General features: G+C 36.5%; 1 protein-coding gene across 5 annotated transcripts in view; it reads left to right on the top strand.

Annotated features, from left to right (window-relative positions):
- The window catches only part of cacna1ha (calcium channel, voltage-dependent, T type, alpha 1H subunit a), a 78,406-nt gene that overhangs the window by 50,520 nt on the left and 14,175 nt on the right, over positions 1–13,711 (top strand). For 3 of the 5 annotated variants that reach the window (XM_046835338.1, XM_046835335.1, XM_046835336.1), the window contains exons 10-16: positions 541–896; positions 10,728–10,879; positions 11,069–11,254; positions 11,515–11,632; positions 12,315–12,470; positions 13,088–13,175; positions 13,470–13,681. In XM_046835338.1, the coding sequence (XP_046691294.1) occupies positions 541–896; positions 10,728–10,879; positions 11,069–11,254; positions 11,515–11,632; positions 12,315–12,470; positions 13,088–13,175; positions 13,470–13,681 (1,268 nt within the window). The remainder of the gene's footprint in view (positions 1–540; positions 897–10,727; positions 10,880–11,068; positions 11,255–11,514; positions 11,633–12,314; positions 12,471–13,087; positions 13,176–13,469; positions 13,682–13,711) is intronic. The other 2 variants (XM_046835339.1, XM_046835337.1) reach the window with 1 other exon arrangement.

Genomic DNA, 13,711 nt, shown 5'->3' with positions numbered 1-13,711 from the left:
AAATGAAAAGTATAAATATTTATGGAAATTTTCTTGACTCAACCCGAAAGGTGCATGCACTCTGTAGTTTTCACATGCTTTAATGATCTTGTGGAACACAAACAAAACATCATGGTTAAGGCTGCATTCTCCATCACAGCTTATTTGGGTACAGCTGACAAACTCTCCCTCATGTGTATACCTGTTCCAACATGTTTATTGGATTTATTGTCACCTATGTGTTTCCTTGAACAGGAAACTGTTTAAAGCTTATGGTGATGACATGTCATTAATCCAAAGTCAAGTACAATTGTAGTACATGCCCAAGAAACCTATTGAAGTTTGCAACTGCAATTGGATTGCACACATTGGTACCTGCTAGAACAGTACAAGACTAGTTTAGAACAGTTTAGAAAAATTGTTCTAAACTGATTGTTCCTAGACAGTAACATGGCAAATATTTCAATATATGTTACTTCTGATAAGAAAGTTTGTAAAAGAAAAATGATACTGACCCTAAATATATCACACTGAGATTTATATAAATGTTTTCTTCTTTAGGTCACAGACGATTGATGCTGCAAATGGCAGGCGTAGAACCAACTTCCCTGCTCTTTGAGGTTCTGGGGTGCCCATACTGTGCCCAGGCTCTGGAAAACATTGACCTAGACTTGGCTGACTCTGATTGCTCCCACTCTGAAGGCGATGTGGTGCATGAGTTTTCCCACAGAGCAAGGTTTAGACTCGGACACTTGCATCACCACAAGAGGCTCAAGGATCGCAGCCGATTGATGCGATACTGGGAGGAATTCCGTGACAGGATGAAACGCATAGTGGATAGCAAGTATTTTAACCGTGGAATTATGATTGCCATCCTTATCAACACGTTGAGCATGGGGATAGAGTACCATGAGCAGGTGAGTGCCAGAACAGCTTCCTCGGCTTCTGTGCTGCAGTGACTTTTGCAAATTTACATCTTGAATTGTCTTTGTAAGATATTGAGATAACACTGATTTTGAAAAAGCAAAAAAAAAAAAGTCAAGGGAATTAAGATTCTTGTCTTCAGAAGTGAACTGAAACCATGCTATGTGTGCGTCTGAGTGTCTGGTTTCTGTCAAGGGCTGAACAATGTATTTCACAAAGGTATGGCATCTTACTGGTGTAAACAGTGGGATTCGTTAGTTATTTCATTCTCATTCATAAACACTGGAGAAGGTTTCATAGCCTTATTGGGCTAAAATCGTGTGTGGTTATGTAACTGTGCGCAATGCTGCACTTCCTCTTCATGCTGCACCTCCTTTCTCTGTGCTATGGCCTCAATGCTGGAAAGCAGGGATCTCTCTATCTCTGATGTTGGAAGAAGGCTGTGATTGGAGATTTAACTGATCTGTTCAAGCTCTCAGTAGAGAGTGTGTGTGTATACTGGACATCTTACAACCCAACCTAGTTACAAACTGATTTGTTGCAGCTGTTGCTGTGTGGAAAGCTGAGCAATGAAAACAAACATGGGCAGTTTTGAGATAAAACATTATCTTTCACATATTTTTAGCAGTATTTACTAATATATATATATACAAATATGTGTGTATGTGTGTGTGTGTGTGTGTGTGTGTGTGTGTGTGTGTGTGTGTGTGTATATATATATATATATATATATATATATATATATATATATATATATATATATTTATAAAAAATATTTTACTGTGTCAGCTTTAATATGTTATATAAAAGCTAAATTGGGGAAATGGGGACTGGCTAAATGAAAACCCTTCTACTGAATTATTTAAAAGGTTGGGCTGCATTGGTCGTTTGCATAACGCTTTTACCCCAACTGCCTTTAATGCTCTCTGATTAACCTTGACCTATTGTTTTTTTATGGGATTTGTAAATGCTTTGGTCAGTGTCAGTGAGTGAGATTAAGAAGGATCTTCTGCAGTGACTCACCACTGGCATCATGATTTAGACCTAAGCTTAATTCATATGCAGGAAAACAGCCCTGGTTATATTTACTGTGGGCTCTTTGCTCAATATTCAGATTTGCCGCACTAAACACGGCAGTTAAATCTGGAAGAAGAAATGTTGGTATTCTCAAGCTAAAATGTATAGTTTTGCTTTGGGCTAAGTATGAAAGAAATTAGTTGTGTATTGTAGCTTGAATTTTTACCTCCCTAATCACAATGGGAAACATGTAATTGGAGTTGAAGTTTAGCGCTATATGAGTCTGTAATATAAAACCTGTCGGGACATAGTAATATTCTTCAAAGCAAAGTCTATCATCCTTTGTTGTTTTAGGAGTGTCTCCTCCAGTGCATTAAAGACATCATAGCCTGTGGTCATTTTTATCACCCTGTTTGTGCAATATATCATAGCAGAGAATACTTGTTTTTTTTGGGGTATTTTTTAAGTTATGAATAGAAACAGAAACAAAAGAATTTAAAGTGCCTTTTGAGGAGACTTGGAAATGAAAAACCTATATGGAACAGTTAATGTGCTCTAATATGTCCATTGCTTGTTTAAATGAAGTTTGAAGGAAAAACAAGCTTAAATGGTTTTCCTTCTTGAATGCACTTGAATGCAACCTGTGACTATGCAAAGGTATTTTCCTGATTTGAATGTGTAAAATATTAAACCCTGTTTATTAATATAAGAATAAAAGATTGTTGCTGGCTTTATATATCTAAAAGGAATTAGGCTTATCTTCCTAGATTGGTGCATAAGAAATGTAAAAGCATTTACTAGTTTTAATTTAAATTTTTGCCATATTTTCCTTCGAAGTGAATATAACCATTAATATTAAACAATTAATTACAAATATATGTTTTGTAGATATGAATAGGAGGCTTACTATTTTTTAGTTTTTTTTTTTATGTTTTTGTTAGGTTTTTTTTTTGTTTGAAAGCTTTTAAGTAAACCCAGGATGTAGTAGTTTGTAACATGAATGTACAGCAGTCCTTAGTGACTCCTTGGTTAAGGTTCACCTAAGTAAAATAGAAACAGCTTATTTGTTACTGACAAACAAAGAAATATATCCTCAGAGGCTGTAAGCCAGTGGTACCGTTCGTATTCACTGGGCTGTAAGCGGTGAACAAACCCTTTCCCGGGCAGAGACAAGCTAGCTAGCTTCGAGGTAACTGTTTCTATTTTACTTAGGTGAACCTTAACCAAGGAGTCACTAAGGACTGCTGTACATTCATGTTACAAACTACTACATCCTGGGTTTACTTAAAAGTAACTTTATGAGTTTTGTTAAATAGCCCAAAACCAAAATGTATCTCGATTAAACTATGAGAGACTGAATTCACAGACCATGCAGTAGTGCTTACATTTTTTATTTTTTTAAATAATTAAAATACTGATACAGATATAGGCAATGATAGACTAAACATGTACAGATATGCAAACATTTTTATTTACACTATGTATGTATACATAGATATACATTTTAATTTTAATAGGGGTATTTTTGGTTTGTCCTGTAACCTTCCTCCAGTTTTGTTACATTCTAGTGCTTAACAAATCTGCACTTAAAATATGATCCTAATGCTTCTATGGATAGCTAAATTACAATCTCACAAAAGCAGTGGCGGGCCATGCATTTGGTTCCTGGGCCTTCAGTGAGGCTTTACCAGACTTAATCCACCTCTTAATACAACCACTATCACATCACAATTATAGAAACTATCAATACTATACAAAAATGCAACATAACGCATGGCATTACAGAGAGAAAGGCATTTCACATATGGAGGGTAAATACCATTTTACTAAAGCAAGAAACCCAGTTAAGACAACTCTAAACCTCTACACTCACCAGAGATGCATACTCATAATTTGCACCGCTCCTCAGAGGCTGTAAGCCAGTGGTACCGTTCGTATTCACTGGGCTGTAAGCGGTGAACAAACCCTTTCCCGGGCAGAGACAAGCTAGCTAGCTTCGAGGTTGGAATTTACAAGAGCTGAACAGGTTGTTTATGGAATCCTCTTTCACTCCTCCATAATGACATCACAAAGCTCTGCAAATGTTGACTGCAGTCCTATCAAGCAGACAAAACATAAACATGATAAATGGGACATGTGGCTTTGCATGTCATACAGCTGTTATAACTTAAAGTGTACTCACAATCAAGTTTAATTTCTATAGCATTATCCATTGAGAAGCAATACTAAAAATATTTGCGGAAATGTGAGAGGTGTAAACACTTCTGTGAGACACTGTACTTTTAAACTTGCCATGTGCAATACCAATAGCACTCTTATTGTAGGCGCAGAAGTCATTTGAGCATTTCCTCTTTCTAAAGGTTGATCAAACAATGGCCATTTAACAGCCCTTAAATAATTGTATTTACCCAGTGCCACTGAGTGGATCAATCAGCGTGACAGCATTATATTTGAAACTGCACACGTTTAAATACTCAGATGTGCACTGAACTAGTGAGTTTGTTTGTTTGCGCTTGGCAGGAGCACTCATATCTCTGCCAAATGTTACCGACAGTGTCAGACATTGTGAGAAAGCTTTATGAGCACTGGGGATAGTGAAAAGGCCTGGCATCTTGTGGGAAACATGTCTCGTGGCTTCTTTTTTAGTCCAGCTAGAGATCAGTAACACATCTTTATCAGTGTCTCTTTATACCTACTGCTTAGTACAGCTGCATTATGTACACTCAGAGGTTTTACAGCACCGCATGTGTACCGTAGCTTTATTTGCTTAATGGCAAGCTGCATTAACATTCAGTTATACAGCTAAACGTCTTTTTCTGTCCCCTGATGATTTATGGTTTGCTTTGCGTAGGTTCATGTGATATGTGGTACATTTTCAGGGAAATTAATGGTTTGTGTCTGACTCCCACTGGAATCATCCCATACAAATGTCAGCTCATAGTGTGCTTCTCTCTTCCTTCCTCCCTTCCTATCTTTTCCACTCATCTTTTTTCCTTCTTACCCCCCTTGAACCGTATACTCCTCGCTTTTCCTCGTCTTTTAACAGGAGGATCACTGGGAGCTCTAGTCCGCATTTTCATAGACATTGTTTTTCAATAACCGCCCCCTTCTGTGCAGTGAATGCGCCTGATGCAGCAGCAGTGGGATTTCGCAGCTCTGCACTCAGCCAGCACAGACCAATTTGAGGAAATTGAGAATGCACTTCAATTTGTGTATTCTGTGTAAAAAGCAACATCTAAAGCTTAAACGTAGAAAGGAAAGATATAACACTGTTTGATTTTTGTAAAGAGGAAAGCAATACAGAGACAATCATCAGATGGAGTGCTCGTTAGTGCATAGTACTAAATTCAGTGTTATTATGGAGAATCATCATCGTTAAGCTTTAAAATATGGCCAACATTTTAGCCTCAAACCCAAAATACCAATAAATGCACACAGAGCTTATTTCGAAGACCAAACATCTAAAGTCACAAAACAATGATTTTGAAAGAAATAATATGATATGATATAAGATAATATAAAACATTATGTTCATATCTTTAGCCATCAAATGTCTCTTTCATGATTTTCACGATTTGTACACTTAAGTGTACTTAGTAATAGATGAGAATAGTGACATAATGATACAATATTTCATTAAGGTGTTTTCTAACTTATGGTTTAGTGGAGTATTGAATGTTAATCCGTTGAAACACAGATTTTAAATACATATGGAATAAATTTTTTTTAGAAAAATGTTTAATAGAGGAAAATCTTTTTTAGTGGCATGTTTTAGGAGGCTTTTTTTTTTTACACCTGAATCACTCTGACTGGAAAATAAGAGCATGTTTAACTTTAGCTTTATATTAGCTATTTTGGTGAAAAGTTATATGTTTTATAGAACCGTAGTACCACCGATTCAATAAGTTGTGGTGTTTCTAGTTTTGTCTGGTTCATACTTTACAGTGAGCATACAGTGTGGCAAAAAAGAATTTGGTCAGCCACCAATTGTGAAAGTTCTCCCACTTAAAAAGATGAGAGAGGCCTGTAATTTTCAACATAGGTACACTTTAACTATGAGAGACAAGATGAGAAAGAAAAATCCAGAAAATCACATTGTCTGATTTTTAAAGAATTTATTTGCAAATTATGGTGGAAAATAAGTATTTGGTTAATAACAAAAGTTCATCTCGGTACTTTGTTATATACCCTTTGTTGGCAATGACAGAGATCGTTTCTGTAAGTCTCCTCAAGGTTTTTACACACTGTTGCTGGTAGTTTGGCCCATTCCTCCATGCAGATCTCCTCTAGAGCAGTGATGTTTTGAGGCTGTCGCTGGGCAACACGGATTTTCAACTCCCTCCAAAGATTTTCTATGTGGTTGAGATCTGGAGACTGGCTAGTCCACTCCAGGACCTTAAAATGCTTCTACTGAAGCCACTCCTTCGTTGCGCGGGCGGTGTGTTTGGAATCATTGTCATGCTTAAAGACCCAGCCACGTTTCATCTTCAATGCCCTTGCTGATGGAAGAGGTTTTCACTCAAAATCTCACGATACATGGCCCCATTCATTCTTCAGATCCTAGACACGGATCAGTCATTCTGGTCCCTTTGCAGAAAAACAGCCCCAAAGCATGATGTTTCCACCCCCATGATTCACAGTAGGTATGGTGTTCTTTGGATGCAACTCAGCATTCTTTCTCCTCCAAACACGACAAGTTAAGTCTTTACCATTTTGGTTTCATCTGACCATATGACATTCTCCCAATACTCCCCTGGATCATCCAAATGCTCTCTAGCAAACTTCAGACGGGCCCGGACATGTACTTGCTTAAGCAGGGGGACACGTCTGGCACTGCAGGATTTGAGTCCCTGGTGGCGTAGTGTGTCACTGATGGTAGCCTTTGTTACTTTGGTCCCAGCTCTCTGCAGGTCATTCACTAGGTCCCCCTGTGTGGTTCTGGGATCTTTGCTTACCGTTCTTCTGATTATTTTGACCGCACGGGATGAGCTTGTGCGTGGAGCCCCAGATCGAGGGAGATTATCAGTGGTCTTGTATCCATTTTCTTATAATTGCTCCCACAGTTGATTTCTTAACACCAAGCTGCTTACCTATTACAGATTTAGTCTTCCCAGCCTGCTGCAGGTCTACAAATTTGTTTCTGGTGTCCTTTGACAGCTCTTTGGTCTTGGCCATAGTGGAGTTTGGAGTCTGGCTGTTTGAGGTTGTGGACAGGTGTCTTTTATACTGATAAAAAGTTCAAACAGGTGTCATTAATACAGGTAACAAGTGGAGGACAGAGGAGACTCTTAAAGAAGAAGTTACAGGTCTATGAGAGCCAGATATCTTACTTTTTTGTAGGTGACCAAATACTTATTTTCCACCATAATTTGCAAATAAATTATTTAAAAATCACACATTGTGATTTTCTGGATTTTATTTTCTCATTTTGTCTCTCATAGTTGAAGTGTACCTATGATGAAAATTACAGGCCTCTCTCATCTTTTTAAGTGGGAGAACTTGCACAATTGGTGGCTGACTAAATACTTTTTTGCCTCACTATACATTAGACAATGGAGACTGGAGATTAATTCTCATTTATTCAATTAAGAAAAATACAGATGAGTCTGCATTTTTAGAGAAATCTCCCTTTTTTGTCCACAAAGAAAGCTTCTGTAAGATCTATTTGATTAAGTGTTTTTCCATCAACTAGCATTTAACAGTCTTGAATGCAAATCATATAATCATCTAGAGAGTTTGTATAGATTTTGCCAGACATCTGTGCCAGACATAAATAGGATGTCTAGACTTTGGACAATGTAAAATTGTATGCTTGTTAAACTGTGTGCTTTGCATTAATTTTGTGCACATTGTTTTTTCTAAACACTCCCATATAGCAAATCCCTTCAAATACTATTCTGGCCCTTAAATTGTTGTATTAGCAGATCTGGCTTATGTTGTCATTGAGTTATCCACACATTACCAGCAAGGGGAATGTGGGACTGGCCTGAAACAGTAGGCAAGACTAAGCTTGGTGGGCATATAAGGCAAATGGAGGGAAATCTAGAAATCTATATATATATGTATATGGCTATTATTGTCCAGCTTTTCAATTGGAATGTCCACACTAGAGAAATGTATGTGCAAAACAACCATACTGAGCAACAGAGCAGTTTGTATATAGCTCACTAATAGTTATTAGTGGTGTTAAACCAAGTTAGCAGGTTAGGAAGCAAACCCATTTCACATTAGTCACTATCAAAAATATGAAAATACTCTCAACACTGCTATAAAAAGATTATAAGATTCTGTCACCTACTCTGGAGGTTTCCTGAAGCTCAGCACAGCCTCAGTTGTCTGTCCTGTAGATTGTGTGTATGGGAGGTATGATATAAATACCAGATAAACTGAAGAAAAAAGGTGGCTGTAAAAATTAAATTAGCATTAATTTATTTATTTCGGCTTCTCCCATTAGGGATCGCCACAGCGGATCCTCTGTATTCATGACCCGCATGTTTGATTTGGCACGTTTTTATGCTGGATGCCCTTTCTAACACAACCCTACCCATTTATCCGGGCTAGGGACTGGCACTAGGAGTGCACTGGATTGTGCAACCCTAATGGCTGGGTTAGGTTCCCTGACCAGGAATCGAACCCGGGCAGCGGCAGTGAGAGAACCGAATCCCAACCACTAGATCACCAGGGAACCCTAATTAGCATTAAATGATTACAGCTTCATAAATGTAAGAGGAGGTACCCTTACCTGTGGCAGCTTACATGGTGCATGTTGTGCTTATGAGGAGCTCTTTTGCTGTTTCATCATAAACCATCATATTTTTCTGTAAATCTGGGGTTGAGTATTTTTATTTTTTACATTAATGATTAGAGATTATTTGCTTTTTTTTAACATGTTTGTGTAAATCGCAATTATGTGCAATTATGTGCAAATATTTGAATGGTTTTAAATGAAGTGAAAACTGAGTTTTTTTAACAGGAACCTGAAAGAAAAAAAAATATTTTTTGAGTATTGGAAATAAATTCAATTATTTTCAATTCTGGCCTTGAAAATGTTGTAAAAAATTTTACCATTTCAAGCTCTTGAAAACCTACATCAAATAATCTTGATATTCATAGTTTTAAGCAGAATTTCAATTCAGGGCAAACAAGCCAGTAATGGTCAAATCCCAACAAACCACTGAGGTCATGGAAATGTGTTTCTTTGTCATATTCTATGCAGATGTAAGGTTTAAGCCTGAGGACTTCTCCTGATTTAAAATGCATTTTTAGCTTATTAGTTGCTGCCCAGTCAAATCAAATCAAATCAAATCTTATTTGTCACATACACATACATACAGAGTACAACATGCAGTGAAATGCTTTTTAATATGAATTAAAATGAAATACCTGTGTTGATTATGTTTTATTAGCCCTTATTGCAAGAGTTAAGCTACTGCTAATATTAATATTAATATTTTGAAATCTTCACTTCAATTATAGTCCACAAGAGGGTTTTATTTTGGAACATGACTCCAAATACATTTGGTGGCCCAATTTGGAAGCGTTACTGGGCTTTGATCTAAACCATTTTAGATAATGTATCCTGCCTCCACAGCTAATTTGTTAATGGAGATGCTACTAATTTTGCTTATGTGTACATCTCAACTGTTCCATTAGTCAGTTTTTACATGTAATTTAATTTAAATAGAATTTAAATAAACTGGAATTATTGTTCTAAATAGAAGAGAAACGTACAATGTTTGAAGACTTTTATCTATGTATTTCTATCTGTTTCTCTCTCTGTCTGTCTGTTTGTTTATTTGTATTTTTACACTGGGTTTTGGATGCAATATTTGTCCAGTTGTCTGTTTCAGTTGGGAAGATTCTTGTTTATGTGATGTCTAAGGAACAAGAGGCTGAATATTTGTTAGCTTTATATGCAGTAATCATTGCATCCTACAGACAGGTTAAATGGATTTCAGGAAAGATATCAAATGGGTCAAAGTCAAAACAAAATCAAATGTATAATAATAGCTTAATAACTTTCTCCATGTTTGAATGAGCTGTTTAAGGCTGATGTAGCATACAAGTTAGGAATAAGAGGGCGGGATGTGTTCTAATTGTTTTTTTGTTATATTTTATTAATTAGATTAAAGTGATTGTGCTGTCATGGAAGGTGGAATGTGGCTACTTAACAAATATTGTATCACTCTTATGTCAACTGTATACAGACAAACTTTGAGGTTGACTGCATTGTAAATATTCATAAGTGAATCAGATGAAGCGATTGGAACCTTAGTGATCGCTCATGTTTCTCTCAGTGATGCTACTGCCTAAATCAGCAAATGCAGAAGGCCAAGCAATCAAGCCCAGACACAGCTTGTAGTGCATAGATTTTAGGAGCTTGCTCTGGTCATTTTAATCACGCAGATCTGCTCAACTTTTTAAAAGTTATTTAAAGTTATTTATTTAAAATAATAAATAACTTTAGGCTATTTTGGTTGAACACATAAGCCAGTGATGTATTTAACTACAGTGGACTGGGATTTCTGTACTAAACTTTGTGTATTGACTAATCAGTAGCAGCACCATCCAAAAACATAACATTATATTCATTTTCCTATATATTATTCATATTCATTTTTATACCAATATTCTCTGACAAAATTTAACATTTAGAATTGCAGTGAAACAATGTTTTCCGTAAAGCAAAGACTAGACACTAATAAAAACAGAGTTACTGAAAGGTGTTTGTGTTTACTGGTGGTTTTTTACACGCATTTTAATACGAGTTTGCAGTTTAATAACAGATTGTTATTTTTTCCCCACAGCCTGATGAACTGACAGATGTTCTGGAGATAAGCAATATTGTCTTCACCAGCATGTTTGTCCTTGAGATGATTTTCAAGCTGATAGCCTTTGGCCTTTTTGGCTATATCAAAAACCCATATAATATCTTTGATGGGATCATTGTTGTCATAAGGTAAAGTGCATAGTACATTTTACTATGCAGTTGTGCACCTTTATACCAGGCTTTACTCTGGGCTCTGTTTAATTCTATAAAAAAGCCTATGTTTTAATTGAGCCATCAAGTGCCATCATTATAAATGCATGTAATTTATGAAATGCACATTCCAATCCTGCTGACTCAGTATATACGTTCCCTTGTTAGTGTGTGGGAGATTATTGGGCAGGCCGATGGGGGTCTTTCCGTACTCAGAACCTTTCGGCTTTTGCGTGTGCTCAAGCTGGTGCGCTTCCTACCGGCTCTGCGGAGACAGCTGGTGGTCCTGATGAAGACAATGGATAATGTGGCTACTTTCTGCATGCTGCTCATGCTTTTCATCTTTACCTTCAGGTGATAAAAGACACAACTGTCCACTTATGTATATATAAACTAGGTAAATTAAGTACTATTACTGGGCTATCAGGTTTTGTACATCACCTAGCATAGAGTTTAAACATTTCAACATTTGAACAATTTGGATGTCAGTCAGTGAGTAAAGATGCCACTCTGCAGTCTAAAAATTAATACCATCAGTAATGGTCACACCATTCATTCCTCTCTGGTGAAGTGTTTATAATAATCTTTTAAATTGTTTGAATAATATTTTACAGTATCCTTGGAATGCATCTGTTTGGCTGCAAATTCAGCCTGAAGTTGGAGAATGGAGACACAATCCCAGACAGGAAGAACTTTGACTCTCTGCTGTGGGCCATCGTCACTGTGTTCCAGGTTAGGGCATGACTATTACTGTCAATGTGAAGTGAAAAAGGCTTATGATATCATTGAGAAGCAGGCTTGAACTTAATCCAAAGCTATTAAAGTGGCTTTATACCTGTATACGCTCAATTATCTGAGAAAAGCGGACCAGCTTTTTGTGCTTTTTCCAAGTGCTAAATAAAGACATCTTGTAATTTAACCGTTTTATCTCTATGCCAGTATTGTTGATACAAGCCTATGGAGAAAAACGATTATTTAAAATGTGCAGAAATGATGTGCTCGGAGTGTTTGCTGCATCAGCAGAAATACATGCTGCTATAGTGCTGAACCTGCAGTGTACTGGGCTGTATGGTGCACATTAGGAGGCATGCCTGCTACTGAAGACATTTACTGATCTAGGATCATGCACAGTACATACAATATGCAGCCAAGAACTTCTAAATAAAAAAAGGCACCTGTCTTTTTTTTGCCTTGAATGTAGTATAGTTAGATGATGCATTCATTTATGTGGTGGATTTCTGTAAACCTTCTCACTTACACACATAAACACATGTCTACACACAACTATATAGCACATAGAACTATATCAATTCCCTATATAAATATAAATACAGAAATGAGCAACACTAGTATTGATCTGTTATGTTTTTTGTTTGTCTCAGTTATATATTGTAGGCTTTTATTTTTATTGCAGATACTAACTCAGGAGGACTGGAATGTGGTCCTCTATAATGGAATGGCTTCCACCTCTCCACTGGCTGCACTTTACTTTGTGGCCCTGATGAGCTTTGGGAATTATGTTCTATTTAATCTTCTGGTAGCCATCTTGGTGGAGGGCTTTCAAGCAGAGGTGTGATAATATTCAGTATTAAACAATATGTGTGTGCACTATTTGTTTTGACCTAGGAACGTTTTCTTGTCTTAGAGAGGAGCTACGTATTTTTAATTCCAGTTACATCTGATGACCCTGAAACACTTAAATCTACACTATAAAATACAAAATATAAGCTTTTTCCTCTGGCATGTACTAATAATTGTAATAATGATAAAGTGCTTTAAACAATATTGAATGTACAGGATGATATATACAAATGTGTTAACACTGTGTGCTTGTTATAAATCATGTTGGTCAGCATTTAGTAGTTTATCATGTGAAATACTATTAGGATCTACAACTGATATATTGTTGGTTTATAGAAAGATTTTTATTTTTTAATTTAAATTGAAAAAAGAAAAAGAAACTAAAAACACTGCTTCAGGAAATCAAATGACGCACCTGCTTAGCATATGTCCTTTATCAGTGTATATTTTATTGTATTTTTTGCCATTAGCTTTCAATATTTAAATATGGTCCAATAAAAACAATGAATGCTAATTGAATGCCTTTAACCTAAAAATGTATGCATGCTTTTATTCAAAGAGTTTGGCACTGAGCTTTGTTTTCAAAATGATTCTTCTACATTGTAGGGAGATGCCACCAAGTCTGATGCAGATGAGGATAAGAGATCAGTTAATTTTGAAGAAGAAGAAAAGATGGGAGAATTGCGCGCTTCAGGTTAAAATTAGGTTTAAATTATCTTCTTATAATACATGCTAAAAGATTTGGATGATCAGGGAAAATAAATTCTATTCAATGGGAGATGCAAGAAAAGATCTTGCAATTTAGTTTATCTAATATACTACAAACATACTTTATGCAATATATAAAAACTGTTTTTGATTATTCATTTATATTATTTAGTAAATATAATATACTTCAAAATACTTATACAATATGTCACGGGCTGGTTTGGCATTATGTTATTTTCTGTTTTTCTGAAATGGATTTCTCTCTTGCAATTATAACTAGCAGAATTGAAGATGTACTCTCTAATGATGTCTGCAAATGGGCATGTTGACTCTCGTGGTAATTTGCCTCCACCGATCATCATGCGCACAGCCGCAACCCCTATGCCCACACCAAAGGGCTCGCTTGGGACAGACTCTATCTTCAGTTTAGAGGAATCAAGGCGTGGCAGTGGGATTTCCATCGATCCGATTGCTTACGATCAGAGATCACTAGTAAGTGCTTTTACTGAGTCAAAAGAGGTG

This window comes from Silurus meridionalis, chromosome 22, assembly GCF_014805685.1.
Source record: "Silurus meridionalis isolate SWU-2019-XX chromosome 22, ASM1480568v1, whole genome shotgun sequence".
Lineage (NCBI taxonomy): Eukaryota > Metazoa > Chordata > Actinopteri > Siluriformes > Siluridae > Silurus > Silurus meridionalis.
This window is presented reverse-complemented; position numbering and strand designations above follow the sequence as displayed.